This window comes from Pan troglodytes, chromosome 9, assembly GCF_028858775.2.
Source record: "Pan troglodytes isolate AG18354 chromosome 9, NHGRI_mPanTro3-v2.0_pri, whole genome shotgun sequence".
NCBI classification, from domain to species: Eukaryota; Metazoa; Chordata; class Mammalia; order Primates; family Hominidae; genus Pan; species Pan troglodytes.
The window spans coordinates 11,081,487-11,109,437 of record NC_072407.2 but is presented as its reverse complement, the minus strand read 5'-3'; the positions used below and the strand labels follow the sequence as shown (position 1 = coordinate 11,109,437).

At 36.6% G+C, this 27,951-nt stretch overlaps 1 protein-coding gene and 1 long non-coding RNA gene across 6 annotated transcripts in view; one reads left to right on the top strand and one right to left on the bottom strand.

Annotated features, from left to right (window-relative positions):
* On the top strand, positions 1–26,054 carry LOC129136403 (uncharacterized). Of its 3 annotated transcripts, none has more exons than XR_008537962.2 (4): positions 535–908; positions 4,851–4,890; positions 21,244–22,050; positions 23,539–24,246. It is a non-coding gene; the product is annotated as an uncharacterized LOC129136403 (long non-coding RNA). The 3 variants fall into 3 exon arrangements; XR_008537961.2 differs by having other exon boundaries at positions 549–908; positions 21,244–22,036; positions 23,539–26,054; XR_008537960.2 differs by lacking the exon at positions 23,539–24,246 and having other exon boundaries at positions 1–908; positions 21,244–23,268.
* ZNF215 (zinc finger protein 215) overlaps positions 3,935–27,951 on the bottom strand; it is a 62,310-nt gene continuing 38,293 nt past the window's right edge. Inside the window, exon 8 of one of the 3 annotated variants that reach the window (XM_054662004.2) lies at positions 3,935–4,596. In XM_054662004.2, coding sequence (XP_054517979.1) covers positions 4,547–4,596 — 50 coding nt within the window. In that variant the 3' untranslated portion in view covers positions 3,935–4,546. The remainder of the gene's footprint in view (positions 4,597–27,951) is intronic. The other 2 variants (XM_016920287.3, XM_024346946.3) reach the window with 2 other exon arrangements.

The following is a 27,951-nucleotide window of genomic DNA, read 5'->3' as shown; positions in this document are numbered from 1 at the left end:
AACCTGGGTCAGATGTCCCAGAATGAAAGCATACATAGCTGGATGACTCGTTCAGACCTCAGAGCTGGTACATGTTAGAAATGTGTTCATTGTAGAAGCTGAAAGAAAAGTCCCAATGGTTGATTCTATGGGCCCCTTGGTGAGGAACAGCTTTCTCACAGCATGTGACATAATTCTGTGGCACAGCATGATCTGTCAGTCCTGTCCTCGAAATCTAATATAGCTGAGTATTTTTCCCTCTGAGGACAATTTACACATTTTATTTATACTTTACTGTTAGTGTAAAAAGGTTGATTTAAGACAAAGTTGATATCCTGTCATATTATTCATAGCATGTTTATCCTATTGATGGTTGCGGAAGCAGCACAGATTCTTTGGCCATTATTAGCAGTCTTCACTCTTGAAATACAACTTTGACAATATATTAATTATGCCACTTTGCTAACACTGGTGTTTTGGTTATCTATTGCCATTTTACCTAACAACAGCCATTTTATTTGCTCACAATTGTGAAATCTGGGCTAGGCTGAGCTAAGCTGCTTGGTTCTGCTCATCTTGCCAGTGTGCATTCCTGTGATTGCATTAAGGAACAAGCTGGGCTGTGCTTTTTCTCTCTCCATGTAGTTTCAGGACTTCTCCCTCTTCACATAGTTTCTACATGGCATTTCCAGCAGAATTCCTGGATTCTTCCTGAGTTGGTCAGGGATCCTAAGAGCTCAAGAGCAGAAACTTCCAGCCCTTCATGAAATTTCAGTGCAAACTATCACTTCTGCCATATTCTATTCAGGAAAAAGAGTCACAGGACCACCCTAGATTCACAGGAAGGGGACTACACAACGTTATGAACACCAAGAGGCGGTTCACGGGGAGATGCCAGTAGAGCCAGTGGTGTTCTGACAAATTGACAGGTAACTAGTTGTAGTAATAATAAGCTTGCTCTGGCTAACCAGTCAATCTAAGAGATTATATTGGAAATTAAAAGTATTAAAATATTACCAAATGAGGAGTTATAATTAATCGTACAGAAAGTCGGGCAAAGTAGAATTTGGACACAAAATCATGAAAATATGAGCCATGCAATGAAAATATGAGAATTCTAGAAGTGTAGAAGTCATAAAGATTCTAAAGCATTGTTTAGTTTACTTACAAATGTTGAACTGAGATGAGATACTGACAGCACAAAGAGAAAAGGAAGGCTTAGCCTGAGCTCTTAAGGAGGAAGTAAAAAAGCAGTTGCGGGTGTGTAGGGGTGACTTGGAGTTTGGTGGCAGTAAGTGCAGGAGGCCTGAGGGGCTCTAGGGTAGGGCCCTCATCCACTGTGGTGGGCGGGGGAGCACTGGAGTACCAGCCCCGACGGTGTGTGCTGCCACAGCCCCAGCCCTGCCGCAGGCAGTGTCTTAGGGAAACCAGAGGCAGGGAGGGTGTCCAGACCTTGGGCCTGTACACTGGCTGGTGCTGGACATCCTGGAGGGAAGCAGGGAGGCTAGGGGAAAGTGGAATCACAGATAACAAGGAGCCATCCATTTTGACCATGAAGAAACGCAGGCAAAGAAATAGTAAGCGGTTGTCCGAACTCTACCATGATTATTACAAGGTTTGCGACCTGAGACTCTTTGCCCTCTCCCACAGTCCAGGCAGCTTGTCCAGGATTAAAGTCAGGGCGTTGATGAAAACACTTTTCTCACATGATGAGGCTGGAAAGCTTTGAAAAGGAGGATATAATTTTGGTATGTGATATCAAGTGTGATGCTAACTTGATTTCCTGCCTATGCCTACATATTTTGCCAATTTCCATAATGCCTTCTCCAGTCACTGGTTTGTGATTCTTTTTCATAAACAAGCTCTTATAATTGTTGCTTGATTCTCATTTTTCCTGGTCTGTTGAATTTTTGCAGGAGTGCCACACTAATTTAAATGACTTTGGTTTTATAATGTGAATATATACCTGGTAGGGACAAATATATTCTCATCACCCTTCTTTTTCAAAGTCCCCTTTGTGTGTGTGCGCACATGCGCGTGTGTGTGTGTGTGTTTTGGGGATCTGGAATTGACAAATTAGAATTAGGTAATATCCACCTAATATATATAAAGACAACAGAAAGACATTCTTAAGAATTTTTGAAAGATAGTATTCCATTGTATAATGAACATTAATTTTCCTTTAAAACATAGATAATACATTAATGTGGCTGTAAATACAAAAGATACAGAGGTTGTAAGGTGTAAGTCTCCCTCTCACTTCTCTCACCTATCCAGTACCTATCTCTGGAGGCAGCCATTTTTTTCTGGTGTCTAATGAATTCTTTCAAAGCATTTTTAATACATGCACAAGCAAATAGATATGCATATCCTTTTTGGTTTTTAAAAATAAAAATAGTAGCATATTCCATACACAGCTCTGTGTATAATACTTTAACAGATGAGGTTTTTCAACATTTTTTTGTGACTTTGCCACTGGAAAGATTTCCCTTCACCATTGTTAAGGCTATCCTTGAGTGGGGCTGAGGTACAGCAGCAGTATGATTTTGGCTCCAACATACTGCTACGAAGAAATCCATGGGCTTGCTGCCTGATACACATGGAGACCAATACTTTGGCACAAGCTTTCAAAAATAGAAAAAGCTTAATTACAAGTTGACTTGCAAGGAGACAGGAGGAAAGGCTCAAATCTGTCTCCCTGAGCTAGGGGCAGGGTTGGGTTTTATAAGCATAGGGCAATGAAGCATGATCTGATTGGATCTTGCAATAAGGCAGTGCTGGGAGGCATTATCTGATTGGATCCTGCCATGTAGGTGATGCCAGAGCTCAATTTGATTTGATCCTGGGTTATGACATGCAGTGTCTGCTTCTTAATTCAGTTTCTGCTGCTAGGTCTGAGCATTAGGTTCTCCCTATGGTTGCAGGCTTGGTTTATCTGGGCATACTCAGGTTACATGACCTAAGGGTCCATGGGAATTGAAAAATAACTCACAACCTTGTTACATAAAAATTGAACCAGATTTGTCTGGTGGTTGCAATATTGAGCCAACTCTTCTGTGACCCAGGCCTGTGTTTTCACTTCCTCTGTCAGCTGGTCACAGGAAGCTACTTGTAGGGCCATGGATACAAGTTTAGGAAGAGCCAAGAGTGCAGCAGAGCTAGGGAACATGGGAGTCTGGGCCACCTATTCATGAAATTTTAGCCCTCTGAATCAATCTCAAACATACCATTTCCCTCCTATGATGGACTGCTATAGTACCTACCCAATTTTATAACTTGGTTGATCTGACAATACTCAGTTCATGGGTGGGTGTGGCTATCTAGTCATTTGATGTTTCAGGTAGGTGTTCAGTGTCCACTAGGGCCTAGTAGTATATCAGAAGCTTCTTTTCAAAGGGTGACTAGTTATCTTCTCCAGAAAGAATGTCCTTGCTCCAGAACCCATGTCTACTTCTTTTATAGGAAGGCATAAACGTGGCTAGAAAGAAGTAGGTTTGGGAAAGTGGGATGTTTGATCAGACTGCTGATGTTTTTTCCCAGCAATTTTATTTGCTTGGTGCAAAAGTTTTTACCATTACTTTTATTGTAAAAAGTGCAATTACTTTTGCACCAACATAATACTTTTTTTTTTTTTTTTTTTTTTTTTGAGACGGATCTCTGTCACCCAGGCTGGAGTGCATTGGCACGATCTGGGCTCACTGCAACCTCTGCCTCCCAGCTTCAAGCAATTCTCCTGCCTTAGCCTCCGAGTAGTTGGGATTACAGGCACCCACCACCATGCCTGGCTAATTTTTGTATTTTTAATAGAGATGGGGTTTCACCATGTTGGCCAGGCTGGTCTCAAATTCCTGACCTTGTGTTCTGCCTGCCTCAGCCTCCCAAAGTGCTGGGATTGCAGGCATGAGCCACCACACCCTAGATTCTTAAGAGGATTATAGGATCACATAGCTCAGGTAAAGTTCAAAATTATCAAGGTGTTATATTTATTTGGTTATTTTGAGTGTTTTGTAGTGAAAACATCTTTAGCATATCTCATATTCCATTTTACCACAAACCCCAGGAACCCTAATGATTTTGTGTTTGAGTCATCTCTAGTTCAGCTCTGATGGGGAGGCTGAAGAACAAACACAGGCCAATTTAATTCTATCTTGTTTGCTTTCTCTGGCATTCGGTGTGATAGGACACCTAAGTCTTGCCCTCAACAAGTTCACTTTTGAGGGTACAGAGATGGTTGTTGCTAGCATTTTGGAGGAAGGCATTGTATGTCAGTTCTGCATATAAGAGCTGGTTTCCCCTCTTGGTGCCTGGATAGAAAGCTGCACAAAAAGGCTTTATTATATGCTGTTCTAAATTAGGAGTTTAGGAGATAATAAAGGGAACATCAGTTACATTAAAGCCTAGTAAAGGAGGCTGATCACAGAGCCCTTTTCTGACGTTCATCCTACTCTAATCCAGACACAAATGAGAGTGGCTTACTTTACCACGATGTGATTGATTTCTTTGGTCAGGCTGAGTCTGCCATCCCCATCTTCTCCTGCAATGCTTAGTGCCCCTCATTCTGCTTCCTTCAGTGTGTTCTCCCTATCGATGTGAGGAAGAAGTCACGGGTATAATTCTCTACACGGTAATTGAACAGATTATGCATTGGTTATGATTATGAATTGCTGTTGCTCCAAATTTTTACTTAACATTTAATCTGACAGGTCACACTACTTCAACATGGTTCTTCCTTACATAGGACACAGGGATTCAGTCTCCTACAGAATGTTCTTAGATATAGTTGATAAGTGAGGTTTTAAAAGTGATTAATCTGGAGCTGTAAGGCAAGCTCTGATTATAATTACTTTTCTTTCTTTCTTTTTTTGTTCCAGTTTTCCACTTTCCTAAGAAGAAGAAATGGCCAAATCCCAGGTAAGTCCTTCCTCCCTTCATGCTGAAATGCCATGTAATTTGTCAGAGGTGGGGTTAGTGGGGTGCAATTTGAAAGAAGACATACTGTGATATGTCAAGATTTACAGCAGAAGAACAACTGACTGGTTACTAGAGACTACAATGGATGTTATTACTTTGGTGAGTGCTTTATCATCTACCTGCATCTTTGCATTTTCAGAAACTTGACTGTGACTAGTTTCTCTGAGTTAATAAGCTGCAGGGCAACTGGCTCATTCTAAACAAATTCTTGAAAAGATAACAAAAGATAGATATACATACCAGATGCCTATGTGTGGATTTCTTTTTCTTTCTTTTGCTTTTTTCTTTTTTCAACTTTTATCTTACAGTCGGGGATACATGTGCAAGTTTGTTACAAATGTATGTTACATGATACTGAAGTTTGGAGCACAAATTAATGTGTCATCCAGTTAGTGAGTATAGTACCCAAAGGTAGTTTATTTCAGCTCTTCCCCACTGCTTTCCTCCCACCTCTTGTATTCCCCAGTGTCTATTTTTCCCATTTTTATGATCATGTGTACCCAATGTTTAGCTCCGTGGTATAAATGAGAACCAGTGGTATTTGGTTTTCTGTTTCTGTGTTATTTTGCTTAGGTAATGGTTTCCGGCTGTATCATGTTGCTGCGAAAGACATAATATCATTCCTTTTTATGGCTTCATAGTATTCCTTGGAATATATGTACCACATTTTCTTTACGCAATCCACCATTGATGGTCACCATGTCTTTGCTATTGTGAATAGTTCTGCAATGAACATATGGGTGCATGTGTCGTTTTGATAAAATGATTTATTTTCTTTTGTGTATGTACCCAGAAGTCATTGCTGGGTCAAATGGTAGTTCAACCCTCAGTTATTTGAGAAATCTCCAAACTGCTCTCCACGGTTGGCTGAACTAGTTTACACCCCCACAAACAATGTATAAGTATTCCCTTTTCTCTGCAGGGAAACAGAGAAACAGATGCTGCCTCACCAACATCTGTTTTTTTTTTGTTTTTTTGTTTTTTTTTTTGACTTTTTAACAAAAGTCATTTTGACCGGTGTGAGATGGTATCCCATTGGGGTTTTGATTTGCATTTTTCTGTTAGTGATGATGAGCATTTTTTCATATATTTGTTGATTGATTGTATATCTTCTTTTGAAAACTGTCTGTTCATGTCCTTTGCTCATTTTTAATGGGGTTTTTGTTTGTTGATTTAAGTTCCTTGTAGATTCTGGATATTAGACCTTTGTTGGATGCATAGTTCACAAATACTTTCTACCATTCTCTAGGTTGTCTGTTTACTCCTTTGATGATCTCTCTTGCTGTGCAGAAGCTCTTTAATTAGGTTCCACTTGTCAATTTTTGGTTTTGTTGCAAGAGGACTTAGCCATAAATTATTTCCGAAGGCCAATATCAAGAAGGGTATTTCCTAGGTTTTCATCTAGGATTTTTGTAGTTTCAGGCTTTATATTTCAGTCTTTAATACATCTTGAGTTAGTTTTGGTTTATGGTGTTAGGTAGGGATCTAGTTTCATTTTTTTGCATATGACTAGCCAGTTATCCCAGCATCATTTATTGAATAGGGAGTTTTTTCACCATTGCTTATTGTTGTTGATTTTGTCAAAGATAAGATGGTTGTGGGCATGTGGCTTTATTTCTGGATTCTCTATTCTGTCGTATTGGTCTATGTGTCTGTTTTTATACCAGAATCATGCTATTTTGGTTACTGTAGCATTGTAGTATATAGTTTGAAGTTGGGTAATGTGATGCCTCTGGCTTTGTTCTTTTTTACTTAGGATTGCTTTGGATATTCGAGCTCTTTTTTGGTTCCATTAATTTCAGAATAGTTTTTCCTAATTCTGTGAAAAATTATGTTGATAGTTTAATAGGAATAGTGTTGAATTGTGAATTGCTTTGGGCAGTATGGCCATTTAAATGATATTGATTCTTCCAATACATGAGCATGGGACCTTTTTTCTTTTTGTGTCATCTTTGATTTAACAGTGTTTTGTAATTCTCCTTGTAGAGATTCTTCACCTCCTTGGCTCTCTGTATTCTTAGGTATTTTATTCTTTTTGAGGCTACTGTAAATAGGATTGCATTCTTGATTTGGCTCTCAGCTTAAATGTTATTGGTATATAGAAATGCTACTGATTTCTGTACACTGATTTTGTATCCTGAAACTTTCCTGAAATTGTTTATAAGCTCTAGGAGCCTTTTTGCAGAGTCTTTAGTGTTTTCTAAGTATAGAATCATATCACCAGTGAAGATAAATAGCTTGACTTCTTTTCCTATTTGGATGCATTTCTTTCTCTTACCTGATTGCTTCAGCTAGGACTTACAGTACTAAGTTGAATAGGAGTGGTGAGCGTGGCCATCTTTGTCTTGTTCCAGTTTTCAAGGGGAATGGTTCTAGATTTTGCCTGTTTAGTACAATGTTGGCTGTGGGTTTGTCATAGATGGCTTTTATTATTTTGAGGTATGTTCCTTAGGTGTCTATTGTGTTGGGGCTTTTTATCATGAAGGGACATTGGACGTTATCAAAAGCTTTTTATGTAAATATTGAGATTAGTTTTTTTCCTTTTAATTATGTTTTTGTGATGAATCACATTTATTGACTTGCATTTGTTGACTCAACCTTGCATTCCAGGAATAAAGCCTACTTCATCATCGTGAATTATCTTTTTGGTGTGCTGCTGGATTTGGTTTGTTAGTATTTTGTTGAGAATTGGTGTGTCTATGTTCATCAGGGACATTGGTCTGAAGTTTTCTTTTCTCATTGTGTCTTTGCCAGTTTTGGTCTCAGGGTGATGCTGCCTTTAGAGAATGAGTTATAGAGGAGCCCCCCTTCTCAATTTTTTGGAATGGTTTCAGTAGGATTGATACTATGTCTTCTTTGTACATCTGGTGGAATTCGGCTGTGAATCCATCTGGACCAGTGCAGTTTTTTGGTTGGTAGGGTTTTTATTACTGATTCAATTTTGGAACCTATTACTGGTCTGTTCTCTTTTTAACTATTTTTTATTTCTATAAGAGAAATGTAAAAGATTGTGAAAACCCAATTTAATCTTACTATCTGGATAAAATGGCTTCTAAAAAGTTAGTTTATGTAATTTTCCCCTCTTTGTGCAGGTAGCAACATACCAATTTATATTTTAGTTTTCAAACTATGGAATCATACCATATACAATAAATTTCACCTTTTTTCCCATAAAAGTAAATCATGGGCAGATTGTCGGTAAATTTAGGTTTATCACATATTTCAGTATATGCACAATATGACTTAGTCTTTTACTGATAAATATTTGACCTAATTCCATATTATTACAACCAACGCTGTGACAAGTATCTTCATGCATACATTTTTGTGTGCATTTGTGAATTTTCTTTGTAAAAATAAGTTTCTAGAAATAGAATAGCTAAATGAGGTGATATACACATTTAAAATGTTAAGGGACAGCTGGGCGTGGTGGCTCACGCCTGTCATCCCAGCACTTTAGGAGGCTGAGGTGGGCGGATCACTTGAGGTCAGGAGTTCAAGACCAGCCTGGCCAACAGGGTGAAACCCCATTTCTACTAGAAACACAAAAAATTAGCTAGGCGTGGTGGTGGGTGTCTCTAATCCCAGCTACTCAGGAGGCTGAGGCAGGAGAATCACTTGAACCCAGAGGTGGAGGCTGCAGTGAGCCGAGACTGCATCATTATACTCCAGCCTGGGCAACAAGAGGGAAACTACATCTGAAAAAAAAAAATTTAAGGGACATTGTCAAATTATCTTCCTGAAATATTTTACCACTTCATACCCCCAAAGATAGTGTTTGAGAGTATGTTAATTTTTATATCCTTTACCAATACTGAGTACTATCATGTTTTAGGCGTTTAGTCTCATAAGAGAAAAAATGCTGTATTGGTGTTAAACTTTATAATTCTTTAAATATTAGATAAGCCTATCACCTTTATATGGATTTATCATTCATTTGGACTTTTCCTGTAGAATTTTGGATTAGATTCTTTGCCAGATTTCTACTTGATGCTTTGTCTTTTCCTTATTTTTCCTTATTTTTATCAGCTTTTTATGTTAGAGATATTAGCACTTCCTTTGCCATATGTAATGAAACTATTTCCCCCAGTTTATTTTTGGTTTTATTCGTATTTTCTAATATACACAAACTTTAACAAGTTTAAAACAATGACTCTGAGTTTGCTATTTCCACTTCATAATATTTTCAACAAGATATATCTATGTTCTAGTTTTTAAAAATTATTTTAGTTCTCATATTTAAAACTTTGATACATTTGGAATTTATATTCTTATAAAAAGTAAACTTTTTGATGTGCTGCTGGATTCAGTTTGCCAGTATTTTATTGAGGATTTTTGCATCAATGTTCATCAAGGATATTGGTCTAAAATTCTCTTTTTTGCTTGTGTCTCTGCCAGGCTTTGGTATCAGGATGATGCTGGCCTCATAAAATGAGTTAGGGAGGATTCCCTCTTTTTCTATTGATTGGAATAGTTTCAGAAGGAATGGTACCAGTTCCTCCTTGTACCTCTGGTAGAATTCAGCTGTGAATCCATCTGGTCCTGGACTCTTTTTGGTTGGTAAGCTATTGATTATTGCCACAATTTCAGATTCTGTTATTGGTCTATTCAGAGATTCAACTTCTTCCTGGTTTAGTCTTGGGAGAGTGTATGTGTCGAGGAATTTATCCATTTCTTCTAGATTTTCTAGTTTATTTGCATAGAGGTGTTTGTAGTATTCTCTGATGGTAGTTTGTATTTCTGTGGGATCGGTGGTGATATCCCCTTTATCATTTTTTATTGCATCTATTTGATTCTTCTCTCTTTTCTTCTTTATTAGTCTTGCTAGTGGTCTATCAATTTTGTTGATCCTTTCAAAAAACCAGCTCCTGGATTCATTAATTTTTGAAGGGTTTTTTGTGTGTCTATTTCCTTCAGTTCTGCTCTGATTTTAGTTATTTCTTGCCTTCTGCTAGCTTTTGAATGCGTTTGCTCTTGCTTTTCTAGTTCTTTTAATTTTGATGTTAGGGTGTCAATTTTGGATCTTTCCTGCTTTCTCTTGTGGGCATTTAGTGCTATAAATTTCCCTCTACACACTGCTTTGAATGTGTCCCAGAGATTCTGGTATGTTGTGTCTTTGTTCTCGTTGGTTTCAAAGAACATCTTTATTTCTGCCTTCATTTCGTTATGTACCCAGTAGTCATTCAGGAGCAAGTTGTTCAGTTTCCATGTAGTTGAGTGGTTTTGAGTGAGTTTCTTAATCCTGAGTTGTAGTTTGATTGCATTGTGGTCTGCGAGACAGTTTGTTATAATTTCTGATCTTTTAGATTTGCTGAGGAGAGCTTTACTTCCAAGTATGTGGTCAATTTTGGAATAGGTGTGGTGTGGTGCTGAAAAAAATGTACATTCTGTTGATTTGGGGTGGAGAGTTCTGTAGATGTCTATTAGGTCTGCTTGGTGCAGAGCTGAGTTCAATTCCTGGGTATTCTTGTTAACTTTCTGTCTCGTTGATCTGTCTAATGTTGATAGTGGGGTGTTAAAGTCTCCCATTATTATTGTGTGGGAGTCTAAGTCTCTTTGTAGGTCACTCAGGACTTGCTTTATGAATCTGGGTGCTCCTGTATTGGGTGCATATATCATGAAAATGGCCATACTGCCCAGGGTAATTTATAGATTCAGTGCCATCCCCATCAAGCTACCAATGACTTTCTTCCCAGAATTGGAAAAAACTACTTTAAAGTTCATATGGAACCAAAAAAGAGCCCACATCGCCAAGTCAATCCTAAGCCAAAAGAACAAAGCTGGAGGCATCACGCTACCTGACTTCAAACTATACTACAAGGCTACAATAACCAAAACAGCATGGTACTGGTACCAAAACAGAGATATAGATCAATGGAACACAACAGAGCCCCCAGAAATAATGCCGCATATCTACAACTATCTGATCTTTGACAAACCGGAGAAAAACAAGCAATGGGGAAAGGATTCCCTATTTAATAAATGGTGCTGGGAAAACTGGCTAGCCATATGTAGAAAGCTGAAACTGGATCCCTTCCTTACACCTTATACAAAAATTAATTCAAGATGGATTAAAGACTTAAACGTTAGACCTAAAACCATAAAAACCCTGAAGAAAACCTAGGCATTACCATTCAGGACATACGCATGGGCAAGGACTTCATGTCTAAAACACCAAAAGTCATGGCAACAAAAGCCAAAATTGACAAATGGGATCTAATTAAACTAAAGAGCTTCTGCACAGCAAAAGAAACTACCATCAGAGTGAACAGGCAACCTACAAAATGGGAGAAAATTTTCACAACCTACTCATCTGACAAAAGGCTGATATCCAGAATCTAAAATGAACTCAAACAAATTTACAAGAAAAAACAAACAACCCCATCAAAAAGTGGGCGAAGGATATGAACAGACACTTCTCAAAAGAAGACATTCATGCAGCCAAAAAACACATGAAAAAATGCTCACCATCACTGGCCATCAGAGAAATGCAAATCAAAACCACAATGAGATACCATCTCACACCAGTTAGAATGGCAATCATTAAAAAGTCAGGAAACAACAGGTGCTGGAGAGGATGTGGAGAAATAGGAACACTTTTACACTGTTGGTGGGACTGTAAACTAGTTCAACCATTGTGGAAGTCAGTGTGGTGATTTCTCAGGGATCTAGAACTAGAAATACCATTTGACCCAGCCGTCCCATTACTGGGTATATACCCAAAGGACTATAAATCATGCTGCTATAAAGACACATGCACACGTATGTTTATTGTGGCACTATTCACAACAGCAAAGACTTGGAACCAACCCAAATGTCCAACAATGATAGACTGGATTAAGAAAATGTGGCACATATACACCATGGAATACTATGCAGCCATAAAAAATGATGAGTTCATATCCTTTGTAGGGACATGGATGAAATTGGAAATCATCATTTTCAGTAAACTATCACAAGAACAAAAAACCAAACACTGCATATTCTCACTCATAGGTGAGAATTGAACAATGAGAACACATGGACACAGGAAGGGGAACATCACACTCTGGGGACTGTTGTGGGGTGGGGAGAGGGGGGAGGGATAGCTTTAGGAGATATACCTAATGCTAAATGACGAGTTAATGGGTGCAGCACACCAGCATGGCACATGTATACATATGTAACTAACCTGCACAATGTGCACATGTACCCTAAAACTTAAAGTATAATAATAATAATAATAAAAAGTAAACTAAGATCAGTTTAATTTCATTTTTCAAATGACTGGCTGATTTTGATTACTTAATACTCAAGAACAAAAAGGAAAACTGCAACGATTTGTACACTTAGTTTATTAAACTGTTTAATAATTCAAACATTGAAAACTGATTTTTCTAGAGCACTGACTTATTAAAACTTTGAAGTATTTTAAACGATTGCAACTGAATTTAGTATTGTAGACTTTTGAATCACTTCCAAACCATTAAATATCAAACTGATATTTATGATTACAGAACATTGCTATAGTTACACCTAAACCTGTTCTAAAATGACATATGTTTAATTCATTTATTATTTTAATTTTTATATAATTTTTGTAGCAAAATAAGCTGTATTTTTAATTTTTATTGGAGTTTTAGTATTATTTTGATTTCTTCCAATGACTGCAGTAATTTTAACAAACACAAAAGGCATACATACATAGCTTCTGGGATTTGTTAACTGATTGATTGTTGACAAAGGAACTTAATGCTTCTTCCAAAATAATATGATCCTGAACCACCGATCATTGGGCTGAACCTCATTTTTAGCGTTTAAATTTTGTTTTGTGTTGCATGCATGTGCACGTGTACTTGTTGCTTTTTAATGTTAACAATTGACAGTTTTCTAGGTTATGTTTCAGGAAGTTGGTTGAAAAACAAAATAAAATAAATAAGCTTTTAAAAAATATTTTACATCTGTAAGTCTATCACGTTTATAGCTGTCACGTAGGTTTTATTTTCTTGCCCCCATCCCCAGTCCTCTCAGCAATATATTTTAAAATTATTTTCTTAGTCAATACTTTATAAGTCATTACGTCATTTTGACTTAGTCTGTTAATAACATTTAAAAGCAACAAAAATTTTTATTAGTATTTTATTATAATTAATAGAGCTACCTGTTAGGAGATGAAGAATCAATTCGGCCAAGTTACTTCTCCTCCTTAGGACATTTAAACATGCTACTTAACCTCCTTCTTCTACTTGGATGTTATGTGGAAATCACAGCACTGATTACTCATTACTGTTCCTAAAATAGTTCCTCCTTTTAATTGGACTATTTGGCTTATTCACAGTATTTGTCTTTCCTGCTTACACAGACAGAAAGAGCAAGTACTTATAAACAGATATAAGTAACAGAAAAAATGCAATGTCCATATAGAGAAACTCTTCTTTTAAATGCTTAAAAATCAAGTTATTGTAAATCTATGGTTTTTCACAGACTCAGCTTGTTCTAATATACCACAATCGTTATTATTATTATTACGGTGTTATTCAATAAGCAAATTGTAAAATTTGCTAGCAGGAGTCCCTTTAGATTTATTCCTTTATCCTTTCAACATTGTCCCTGATATTCTTGGAAACCGTATTGCTACTATGTGACTCAGAGTACAGTATCATAGAGTTGGACAAAGAAAGGTGGACTGGGGGTGAGAGACAATAAATTGGTAATTGGCACATATATCCCTATGTTGTACTGATCCAAGATTTGTATTCCATTACATGGCAAAGGTGTGCTTGTTCCTTTTGGTGGATAAGACCTTTAAAACAGTATAAAATTTAGGCAATGGGGGGCACGGTAATTTTATTATAATAGTGAGCAGAAGTGCTGCTGTTAGGCAGCAACACTATCTTAGCAGTGATAGAGCTGGAAAACATATTTCAATTTTATGAGTTTACATTTCTCATTTTTATTCATCTTATAATTCAACTAATTCCAATTAATGTTTTTAAATTAAGTATATAGGTGGATTATATTAACCACATTTCCAACATTTTATTATGAACATTTTCAAGCATAAAGTTGAAAGAATTTTACAGTGAATACATTTTTTTTGGTAGAGATGGAGCCTTGCTATGTTGCCCAGGCTAGTCTTGAACTCCTGACTTCAAGTGGTCCTCCTGCATCAGCTTCCCAAAGCACTGGAATAACAGCTGTGAGCCACTACACCTGTCCTTCTATTCACCTTCTACCATATTGGATTTATCATACCTGTCCATCTACTTTTCTGTCATCCATCAATCCATATTTTTCAATCATTTCAAGTGAAACTAGAGACATCAGTGTGCTGTCTCCTACATATCGCAGCACACATATTAATCAGAGTTCAGTATTTGTTTTCAACTCGGCTCCTAAATGTATATTCACTGAGCTTTGTCAAATGCCCTTTTCTAATCAGTCGCCAACACCATCCACCAGAGGTAATCTCTGTTCTAAATGTTTCCCACCATAGATCAGTTTTGCCTGTTCAAGAACTTCATATAAATGAAACCATAGATTATTTTCTCTTCTAAGGCTTCATTCAATCAGCATATTTTTCACATTTATTCATCCATGTTGCATGTATAGGGGCACATTCCTTTTTATTGCTGAGTGTTATTTTTATGAATATATCATTGTAAATTTATCCATTCTCCTACTGATGAACACTTGGGTTCACTAACTGAACACTGTTTTACCTACATTAGACATTTCATATAAATGGGAGATAACATTACTTTTGAATCAGTTTCTGAGTAGTAAATGCTTAGTAATGTTAGTTAGAAAAAAGAGGCATTACACTGATGGGATTGAAATTCACCAACAGAGGGAGCTATTGCCTTTTCCCAGATTTGAGTCTCTGATCTTTATAGTTTCCTTTTGCTGTGACTTAGATGTGTCCCTCAAAGTTCATGTTTTGGAAACTTAAAACTCAGTGCAACAGTGTTGAGTATATATATTTCAATTTTATGAGTGATTAGGTTATTAGGGCTCTGCCCTCATGAATGAGTTAATGTTATCTTGGGAGTGGGTTTGTTGTCACAAGAGTGTATTCATTATCACAAAATATCACAGACTGGATGGCATATACAACAGAAATTTATTTCCTCACAATTGTGGAAGCTAAAATTCCAAGATCCAGGTGTCAGCAGGTTTGGTTTTCTTCTGAGGCCTCCATCTGTCTTCACATGTTCCTTCTGTATTTGCATGCATACCTAGGTCTCTCTGTGGGTCCAAATCTCCTCTTTTTATAAGGATACCAGACAGATTGGATTATGGCCCACTCTAATAGTCTCATTTTAACTTAATCATCTCTTTAAAGGCCCTATCTCCAAATATAATAGTTTCTCCTTATCCACAGGGGATGCATTCCAACACCCCCAGTGGATACCTGAAACCTCGGATAGTACAGAGCCTTATATACATCTATATTTTAAAAAATCTAATAACAAGGTAACTGCTAAGTGACTAACAGTCAGGTAGAGTATATAGTACAGATATGCTGGACAAAGGGATCATTCACATCCTGTGCTGGACTGGGTGGGACAGAGCAGGAGAGCAAAATTTCATCATGCTACTCAGAATGGCTCACAATTTAAAACTTATGATTTCTGGAATTTTCCATTTAATATTTTCAGACTGTGGTTGACCACACAGAAAGTGAAACCATGGAAAAGGGGGGACTACTGTGCAGTCACATTTGAGGTATTTGGAATTAGGGCTTCAACACATGAATTTTGGAGGACACAATTCAGTCCCTATCAACTTCACACAGAAGAGAAGGCGATACAACCACAAAGACAGAGACTGAAGTGATGTAGCCACAAGCCCAGGAATGCCAGCTAGAGAAGGTGAAGAACAGATTCTCCCAAGACCTTCTAGAGACAGCACGATGCTGCCAACATCCTGACTTTTTGCTCATTGAAACTGATTTCAGACGTCTGATATCTAGAACTTGAAGAACATAAAGATGAGTTGTTTTAAGCCATTAAGTTTGTGGTAATTTGCTATAGCAGCCACAGGAAACTTATAGAAGAAACAGAAAACATATACATGTGTATTTCTCTCCACAAACAAGATACTGATTTTTCAAGTCAATTGTAATCACTCAGCTAGAGCATGGGGAAGAGTGGTGACTAGTGGAGAATAAAATAATCTGTAAGTTACCTCTCCAGGTGAGAACCAAAAAGTATTTGCTAGTCAGAGAGGAAGCAATTTCTTCTTAAATGGAATTATTAAATAAAACAACAACAAAAACTCCTCCAAGTTTCCTTTGTCTGAGGACAAGACTAAAGTCAGTTAAGTTCCCTCAATACTGCAACATCATTTTCACATATTTTCTATATATTCATTAGCTGATACGATCTTCTGGACTCAATGTAGGTGCTTCTTCATCAATTAAACACTGCCAGTTCTCTGGATTTATTCTCAGGTAACCTCTGCTGTGCCCTTATTTTCATCATAAGATATTATTTTTAGCATCCTTGGTCTCTGTGTCAACATTTCATATTTTAAGACATTAATTGGACTTTTTGGAAAATAAATCAATTTTATGATACTCAGGCCACTTTTACTGAGATTTGTTTTGTTTTTCCTTTTAAGAAATAATTCCTTTTAAGGAGCTCAAACAACTCTATAGGAAAAAATCTAATAATCCAGTCAAAAACTCGGCAAATGATTTGAATAAACATTTATCAGAAGATGACATACAAATGGCAAACAGGCATATGAAAAGGTGCTCAACATCATTGATCAGAGAAATGCAAATCAAAACTACAATGACATATCATTTCACCCCAGTTAAAACAGCTTATACCCAAAGGACAGGCATAGCATTTGGTGAGGATTTAGAGAAAAGGGAACCCTTGTATACTGTTGATGGGAATGTAAATTAGTACAGCCACTATGAAGAACAGTTTGGAGGTTTCTCAAAAAACTAAAAATAGAGCTATCATCTGATCCAGCAATCCTACTGTTGGATATGTATCCAAAAGAAGGAAATCAGTATATCAAAGAAAAATCTGCACTTTCGTGCTTGTTGCAGCACTGTTCACAACAGCTAAGATTTGGAATCAACCTAAGTGTCCATCAGCAGAGGAACGGATAAAGAAAATGTGGTACATATATACAATGGCGTAATATTCAGCTGTAAAAAAGAATGAGATCCAGTCATTTGCAACAATGTGGATAGAACCGGAGATCTAAGACAGAAAGACGAACATCACATGTTCCCACTTATTTGTGGGATCTAAAAGTTAAAACAATTGAACTCACGGACGTAGAGAATAGAAGAATGGTTATCAGAGGCTGGAAAGGGTAGTTAGGGGCTGGGAGGCTGGTGGGGATGGTTAATGGGAACCAAAAAAAATAGAATAATATGACCTACTATTGGATAGCACAATGGGACTGTAGTCAGTAATTGTACATTTAAAAATAACTAAGTGTGTAACTGGATCATGACACAAAGGATAAATGCTTGAGGGGATGGATACCCTACTCTCCATGATGTGATTTTACATTGCATGCCTGTATCAAAATATCTCATGTACCCCATAAATATATACACCTACTATGTACCCACAAAAATTATCAAGTGGCCTTCATCCCTGGGAAGCAAGGCTGGTTCAACATATGCAAATCAATAAATGTAATCCAGCATATAAACAGAAGCAAAGACAAAAAACCACATGATTATCTCAATAGATTCAGAAAAGGCCTTTGACAAAATTCAACAGCCCTTCATGTTAAAAACTCTCAATAAATTAGGTATTGATGGGATGTATCTCAAAATAATAAGAGCTATTTATGACAAACCCACAGCCAATATCATACTGAATGGACAAAAACTGGAAGCATTCCCTTTGAAAACTGGCACAAGACAGGGATGCCCTCTCTCACCACTCCTATTCAACATACTGTTGGAAGTTCTGGCCAGGGCAGTCAGGCAGGAGAAAGAAATAAAGGGCATTCAATTAGGAAAAGAGGAAGTCAAATTGTCCCTGTTTGCAGATGACATGATTGTATATCTAGAAAACCCCATCGTCTCAGCCCAAAATCTCCTTAAGCTGATAAGCAACTTCAGCAGTCTCAGGATACAATATCAATGCGCAAAAATCACAAGCATTCTTATACATCAATAACAGACAGAGAGCCAAATCATGAGTGAACTCCCATTCATAATTGCTTCAAAGAGAATAAAATACCTAGGAATCCAACTTACAAGGGATGTGAAGGACCTCTTCAAGAACTACAAACCACTGCTCAATGAAATAAAAGAGGATACAAACAAATGGAAAAACATTCCATGCTCATGGATAGGAAGAATCAATATCATGAAAATGGCCATACTGCCCAAGGTAATTTATAGATTCAATGCCATCCCCATCAAGCTACCAATGACTTTCTTCACAGAATTGGAAAAAACTACTTTAAAGTTCATATGGAATCAAAAAAGAGCCCACATAGCCAAGTCAATCCTAAGCCAAAAGAACAAAGCTGGAGGCATCTCACTACCTGACTTCAAACTATACTACAAGGCTACAGTAACCAAAACAGCATGGTACTGGTACCAAAACAGGGATATAGACCAATGGAACAGAACAGAGCCCTCAGAAATAATACCACATATCTACAACCATCTGATCTTTGACAAGCCTGACAAAAACAAGAAATGGGGAAAGGATTCCCTATTTAATAAATGGTGCTGGGAAAACTGGCTAGCCATATGTAGAAAGCTGAAACTGGATCCCTTCCTTACACCTTATACAAAAATTAATTCAAGATAGATTAAAGACTTAAATATTAGACCTAAAACCATAAAAACCCTAGAAGAAAACCTAGGCAGTACCATTCGGTACATAGAAATGGACAAGGACTTCATGTCTAAAACACCAAAAGCAATAGCAACAAAAGCCAAAATTGACAAATGGGATCTAATTTAAACTAAAGAGCTTCTGCACAGCTAAAGAAACTACCATCAGAGTCAACAGGCAACCTACAGAATGGGAAAAAGTTTTTATAATCTACTCATCTGACAAAGGGCCAATATCCAGAATCTACAAAGAACTCAAACAAGTTTACAAGATTAAAACAACCCCATCAAAAAGTGGGCAAAGGATATGAACAGACACTTCTCAAAAGAAGACATTTATGCAGCCAACAGACACAGGAAAAAATGCTCATCATCACTGGCCATCAGACAAATGCAAATCAAAACCACAATGAGATACCATCTCACACCAGTTAGAATGGCGATCATTAAAAAGTCAGGAAACAACAGGTGCTGGACAGGTTGTGGAGAAATAGGAAGACTTTTACACTGGTGGTGGGACTGTAAACTAGTTCAACCATTGTGGAAGACAGTGTGGCAATTCCTCAGGGATCTAGAACTAGAAATACCATTGGACCCAGCCATCCCATTACTGGGTATATACCCGAAGGATTATAAATCATGCTGCTATAAAGACACATGCACACGTATGTTTATTGTGGCACTATTCACAATAGCAAAGACTTGGAACCAGTCCAAATGCCCATCAATGATAGACTGGATTAAGAAAATGTGGCACATATACAGCATGGAATACTATGCAGTCATAAAAAATGATGAGTTCATGTCCTTTGTAGGGACATGGATGAAGCTGGAAGCCATCATTCTGAGCAAACTATCGCAAGGACAGAAAACCAAACACTGCATGTTCTCACTCATAGGTGGGAATTGAGCAATGAGAACACTTGGACACAGGAAGGGGGACATCACACACCGGGGCCTGTTGTGGGGTGGGAGGGAAAGCATTAAGAGATATACTTAATGTAAATGATGAGTTAATGGGTATAGCACACCAACATGGCACATGTATACACATGTAACAAACCTGCACATTTTGCACATGTACCCTACAACTTAAAGTATAATAAAAATTTTTTTAAAAATCCTTTCAATGCTAAGGGCTGTTTTATGACATTGGAAATGCAGAGTCTGAATTTCTCGACAGATCAGCTCTTTCTAGTCTCTTGAGCCCTACAATTATAGTTCACACTATTCTAATACTGTCTTGATAATCATTTTATAGGAAAATACAATGTAATTATTTCAGTTTCATCTCTGTCAAAATTTCTTTGGCATTTGCCAGGGAAGATTTCTACTTTCCTTGAAATTCCACCTTCCATTGATTTATATAAGAGTTTTGGTATTTATGAAAGTAAAAGATCTTCCACTCTAATTTAAAATCCATTTATTAAAATCACTCATGAATTTTACTTGCAAAAATCTCTTGCAAGGAGAAAAGCTTAAAGATACATTCCCAATTTAGTAGGAGAGTTTACAGTATTTGTAGTTATTCAATAGTTATTAAGTTAAATATAAAAAACAATCTGTGAATTTATAGGAAGTAAACTGCTACAATATTGGTTAAAAAAAAAAAAAGTCTCCTAGGATAAACTTAGTCTAACGGGGGCTGATGAATTATGTGGGCCAAATTTGGCCTGTCACCTGTTTTTGTAAATAAAGTCTTATTTTAACACAGTCATACCCATTCATTATGTATTGTTTATGGCTGCTTTTGTAAAAAATTGAGTAGTTTTGACAAAGAGTGACTATATAACCTATAAAGCCTAAAATATTTACTATCTCATTCTTTACAAAAAAAAAACAAAAGGTTACTGATGCCTGGTCTATAATTTTAAATTTACAAATATAATTATCTCACTCAAACATTTAATGTAGTTTCCCAGATAATAGTAGGCAGTCTCAAGGTTCTAGATGAGTAGTCTTGGGAAGACAACTATTAAAACAAATCTCTGAGTAGTACAGGGAAAAAAAATTTCCTTTAGTAAACAGACTTGGCAAAAACAACTTTACAGTGCCAATATGTAGTTTAAAAATGACTTTAATTTAAAATTTGTTAGCTATTCTGTAAGTACTCTATAACATTTTCCAGTTTATTCCTAAAAGACAATGGCTAACCCTGCTTTATGTACTCAAAAACACCTGTATCAATATTCTCTTCCCAGCTTGAGTTCTTGCTAAATGTTGTTTTAACTTTATGTCTATGGTTTCGATGATAAATTTTAACTAAGGCTGAATCAGAATGTGTGAACTTATAGTATCATTCCATATATTTCTTCCTAACAATTTTTTATGTCTCTAATTCCTATTTCTTGGCTTCTCCTCTTAAAGAAAAATCTAATAATTCTCATTTTTCTTCTCTACTCCTTTCTATGGATATGTACTCAAAGAACTCAAAGATTTTCATGTTTTAATCTATCCATTTTGTATTTTCTCTATGATAGGCATTTATTAGTCAGCATTTATTGAGCATCTACTATCTTCCTGGCATTCTGATTGGTGATGGGATACAAAATAGTACAGAAAAATTTATTGCTGTCTTCAGGGAGATAGAGGAGAAGGCATTAACAAACTGCAATAAGAAGACTGTAATACAAGCTAGCCCAAAGAACTATGTAAATGCAAAGGAGCAACAACTCTGCCATGGAGGAAGAATAATCTCTCATAGAACGAGATATGATTAATTCACTGTTGACAGATGTGACGGAAAGGATTTAGATTACACTTACACATTTTTTAACATCTGCTATGTTCAGACACTGTGCTAGGCAATGAGGATTCAGGCAAGAATAAGAGACGATCCTTATTAGTTAAGGAGGCAGACTTCTCTAAGAAATACACTCAAATTTAATGATCCAAACTTAATCAAAATTTTTTTTTTCATGTAACAGTCCAGGGCTAATATTTAAAGTTGGCTGAAGGGATATTTCCTCCACATGACCCTTTAGGTTACTCTGGATGTCTGCACTCTGTCATCTGCAACACCTGGCTTTCAAGATTGCTCTGGTCATTGTTCTACCAATCACTTGCAAGGAAGAAGAGCATGATAAAGTTCCCCCACAGGGTTGTATGGGGCAGATCTGAAAGCTTCATTTATCATGTTTGGTGCACATTCCATTGTTTAGAACTATCACATGTATACATGTACCTGCAAGGAAGGATGTCTCGGAATATCTAGTTTTGTGCTCAGTAAGAAGCAGAGCATATGTTGTAGTAGGTATCTGCACACTGACACAGGTGAGATAGAGAGGGTAAGTTATTTTTAAAACTTTTCAGGATGGAAAATTTCAAAAATACACAAAAATACAGAGAACAGTATAATGAATGCCCACTTATTCATCACCAAGCTTCAAATAATGTCAATAATTTGTCATTCTTGTTTAAATTATCCCTTGTTTTTCTCTGTATTTTCAAGCAAATCCTAGGCATTACTTCGCCCGTAAACACTTTAGTGTGTACTGTTAATACACAAGGATTAAAAAATAACCAAAATACATTTTATCACCTAACAAAGTTAATAGCAGTAAATCCCAAATATTTTCTAACACTTAGTCCATGTTCAATTTTCCCCACTTGTTACAAGAATGTCTTTTCACAGATTTGTTCATATCAGGATCTAAAGAAGGGCAAAACATTGGACTTGGTTAATATGCCTCTTAAGTGGCTTGTCATCTATAACTTGTTCTCATGCATTTTGTTAAAGAAATTGGATCATTTTTTTCTGTACAAATTTTTACATTTTTATTTCACTGATTGCATTTTGTAGTGTTATCATCATCTTGTATTATTCGTATTTCCATGTTTTTCTGCACTTGCAGACCTAGAAGCTTGAATAGATTGAGGTTTAATTGTTTTAACAAGAATATGTCATAGGGGGTGATATATATTTCAAAATACCAATGCTGGCCAGGCACAGTGGCTCACGCTTGTAATCCGAGCACCATGGGAGGCCCAGGCAGGCGGGTCACTTAAGGTCATGAGTTCGAGAACAGCCTGGCCAACATGGTGAAACCCCATCTCTACTAAAAATACAAAAAATTAGCCAGGCATGGTGGTGGGTGCCTGTAATCCCAGCTACCCAGGAGGCTGAGGCAGGAGAATTGCTTGTGCCGAGGAGGTGGAGATTGCAGTGAGCCAAGATTGCACCACTGAACTCCAGCCTGGGCAACAAAGCGAGAATCCGTCTCAAAAAATAAAAAATAACAGACTACCAATGCTAATATTAGTTATGAAAAGATGAGAGCCTTAGTATGTAGTTTAAAGCTCTTTGCAATTTTTTTTCTTAGGATATAATCCATCATGTTTAATAAGTATACTATATTTTAAATCTTGAAATAATTCTGTGCTTTTGCTACCAATATATAGTTGGGTTCATTTGTTTTAACTACATTTTTTTTTTTTAGCTATTTTCACTTTACTGATGCAATTATGTTTAATTAAACATTTATATGATTCCAAAGTCAAATTTTAAAATGGAGTACATTCAAGTTATTTGTACACATAGGTTGAAAATTTTCTTGTTTGCTTTTGGAAAAAAGTATTTTTTTTAGTAGAGCTTTTCTCTGTGGTGGCAATCATACCTCAGTAATCAGAGATTAAGATAATCAGGAAAAATGTGAGTTTTCTTAATTCCACAAGGAGTAGCTCAAATGTATATTTGGAGAAAATTTGATACAGGAAAATAAACAGAAATTGCAATGGACTTAAAGTGACAATATGCTTCACATGTTCTTTCACAGCTTACAAGTTTATCCTTGGAAGCAAAGTCACTGTTACCAAGATTCTAATTGTCAATATGAGGGCTTTCTTTCTTTCTTAAAAGCCTAAGGACATGGAATAAATTCACATTTTGGATTTCATTTAGAAATGGAAACCTGAATAAAATCCAGTGATTCAACACCAAAGTACCCAGTTTATTAGGAAGAATCAGCACATGGCATAATAATGGAAAGATATGGCCAGTGACTAATTCCCATGCAAAGAAATCATAGAATGTAATGAACAATCAGAGAGGCATTTGGAAAACCAGAAGCAGCTTGTTTTATTCAAGCCTTGTTTTATTAAAACATTTACCCAGGAAAAAGGGACATGAATTATAAGTAATTTAAATTTTTTTTTTTTGAGATGGGGTCTCGCTCTGTTGCCCAGGCTGGAGTTCAATGGCATGCTCATGGCTCACTGCAGCCTCAACCTCCTGGGCTCAGGTGATCCTCCCACCTCAGCCTCCCTGGTAGCTGGGATTATGAGCATGTGACACCATGCCTGGCTAACTTTTGTGTTTTTTGTAAAGATGTGATTTTGCCCTTTAGCCCAGACTGGTTTTGAACTCCTGGGCTCAAGTGATCCACCCACCTTGGCTTCCCAAAGTGCTGGGATTACAGGTGTGAGCCACTGTGCCCAGGCTTAAATTTGATTTCAAACCTTGTTACATACCAGAGTGCCTGTTCAAAAAAAAAAGGCTCCATATATGTGAGCCACACAGAGAGCTTAAACTGTAATTCAGAGCAATCAGGAGATGAAATGTATAATAAGATAGGACACAAACAAATGGAAAAATATTCCAAGTTCATGGATAGGAAGAACCAATATTGTGAAAATGGCCATACCGCCCAACGTAATTTATATATTCAGTGCTATCCCCATGAAGCTACCACTGACTTTCTTCACAGAATTAGAAAAAACTACTTTAAATTTCATATGGAACCACAAAAGAGCCCATATAGCCAGGACAATCCCAAGCAAAAAGAACAAAGCTGGAGGCATCAGGCTACCTGACTTCAAACTATACTACAAGGCTACAGTAATCAAAATAGCATGGTACTACTACCAAAACAGATATATAGACCAATGGAACAGAACAGAGACCTCAGAAATATCACCACACATCTACAACCATCTGATCTTTGACAAACCTGATAAAAACAAGTAATGGGGAAAGGATTCCCTATTTAATAAATGGTGTTGGGAAAAGTGGCTAGACATATGCAGAAAACTGAAACTGGACCCCTTCCTTACACCTTATACAAAAATTAACTCAAGATGGATTAAAGACAAATGTAAGACCTAAAACCATCAAAACCTACAAGAAAACCTAGCCAATCCATTCAGGACATAGGCATGGCCAAAGACTTCAGGACTAAAACACCAAAAGCAATGGCAACAAAAGCCAAAATAGACAAATTGGGATCTAATTAAACTAAAGAGCTTCTGCACAGCAAAAGAAACTATCATCAGAGTGAACAGGCAACCTACAGAATGGAAGAAAATTTTTGTAATCTATTCACCTGAAAAAGGGCTAATATCCAGAATCTTCAAAGAACTTAAACAAATCCACAAGAAAAAAAACAAACAAAAGGATATCAACAGATGCCTCTCAAAATACGACATTTATATGGCCAAAAAGCATATGAAAAAAAGCTCACCATCACTGGTCATTAGAGAAATGCAAATCAAAACCACAATGAGGTATCATCTCACACCAGTTAGAAAGGCAATCATTAAAAAGTCAGGAAACAACAGATGCTGGAGAAGATGTGGAGAAATAGGAATGCTTTTACACTGTTGGTGGGAGTGTAAATTAGTTCAACCATTGTGGAAGACAGTGTGGAGATTCCTCAAGGATCTAGAACCAGAAATACCATTTGACCAGCAATCCCATTACTGGGTAACCAAAGGATTATAAATCATTCTACTATAAATACACACGTACACGTATGTTTATTGCAGCACTATTCACAATAGCAAAGACTTGGAACCAACCCAAAGGCCCATCAATGATAGACTGGATAAAGAAAATGTGGCACATATACACCATGGAATACTATGCAGCCATAAAAAAGGATGAGTTTATGTCCTTTGCAGGGACATGGATGAAGCTGAAAACCATCATTCTCAGCAAACTAACACAAGGACAGAAAATCAAACACTGCATGTTCTCACTCATAAGTAGGAGTTGAACAAAGAGAACACATGGACACAGGGAGGGGAACATCATACACCAGGGCCTGTCGGTGGGTAGGGGAATCAGGGAGGGATAGCATTAGCAGAAATACCTAATGCAGATGACGAGTTGATGGATGCAGCAAACCACCATGGCACGTGTATACGTATGTAACAAACCTGCCTGTTCTGCACATGGATCCCAGAACTTAAAGTGTAATAAATAATAAAAGAAATGTCAACTTCCCATATACTTAAAAAAAAAATAAGCATCTACCTTAAGAAACAAAAAAGTACACCCAAATCAAGCAGAAGGAACAAAATAATAAAAATGAAATTAAAAATAGAAAAATAATCAATGAAAATGATAAACCAGTAGCCAGACTAAGAGATAAATGGAGAATACAAGTTATGCTATCAGGAAAGAAGGGACTACAGATCCTATAGATATTAAAAGGAAAACAAGGTAATATTGTGAACAATTCTGTCCATAGAATATTATGCCTATAGATTCTACAACTTAGATGATATAAACATTTTTTTTCTTTCCAACTTTTATTTTTTATTTTAGTTTGGGGGGGATATGTACAGGTTTGTTACATGGGTAAATTGTGTGTTACTAGGGTTTGCTGTACAAATTATTTCATCACCCAGATAATAAGCATAGTACCTGATGGGTAGTTTTTCCATCCTCATCCTCATCCCACCCTCCACCCTCAGCTAGGCCCGATGTCTACTGTTCTCTACTTTGTGCACATGTGTACTCATGCGGTATTTGGTTTTCTGTTCTTGCATTAATTTGCTTAGGATTATGGCCTCCAGCTCCATCCATGCCGCTGCAAAGGACATGATTTCATTCTTTTTTATGGCTGTGTAATATTTAATGGTATATTCTTGAAAGACACCAAGTGCTAAGGCTCACTCAAGAAGAAACAACCTGAATAGCTCTATACCTCTTAAAAAATAGATTTCATAATTTAAAACTTTCCAACAAAGGAAGCTCAAAGCCTAAAGACTTCACTGGATAATTCTATCAGATATTTAAGGAGAAATAATACCAGTTTTACTGAAATTCTTCCAGAAAATAGAAAATAAGGAACAACTTTGCAACTCACCTAATTATACCAGCATTAGTCTAATCCAAACTAGACCAAGGCATACAAGAAAAAGACCAGTATCCTGAAGACAGAACTAAAATACTAAAAAATAGTCACAGATGACATGATTGACTATATAAAAAAATCTCAGTGAGATCACAAAAAACTACTAGAATGAATTTAGCACCCTCATAGGAAGCTAAGTCAATATGAAATAATTGTATACACTGGAATAAACAAATGGAAATTCAAGTTATAAAAACAGTACTATTTATAATGTACTAAAAATGTTAATTACATGGAAGTATATCTAATAAAATCTTTGTAAGTTCTGTATGCTGAAACCTACAGAAGACTGATAAAAGAAATAAAAAACCTTAAGACACACCATGTTTACACATTGCAAGACACAGTATTTTTAAGATGTGAAATTTCCCAAAATTGATCTTTAGATTTGTCTGTAAATAGCAGTTCTAGAAACATCTTTTATTTAGGTATCTTTAAACATTGTTTGAATAGAGTGAACACATTTGTACACTAAAAACATGTTTCTCAAATTGATGTCCATGTAGCACTTTGGAAACATCTTTTATACACGTGTTTAAAAACAAGTTTTACATCATTGCATACTAGTGAATACCTCCAGTCACTGAAATAACACCATTTTCAACCTGGTACACAAGCGGCACTCTCAGCAACACTTTTACATGTGTGACTTTAAACTCTGTATAACATGTACTACGGTGTTCAATATACCTTTACTGAAATAACACTGTTCTCAATTTGGTGTGGAAGTTTCACTCAGATATTTCTTCTGTATCTTTGTCTTTCAACACTGTTTACTCACATTAATATGGAGGCCACATCTGAGTTCACCACAAATGATGCATGTAAAGACCCATGTATAAAAGATGATGTAGGAGTTCTACTTGTACAGCTTGTTGGTAGTATTATTTCAGTAAATGAATGTATTCACTATGATGTAATGCATGTAAAACTTTGTTTAAACACAAATGTATAGAAGAGTTTCTTAGATTGTTACTTGGGCACTCATTTGAGAATGTTATTTCAGTGCGTGAATACACACACTAATTTATGTAAAACAGTGTTAAAAGA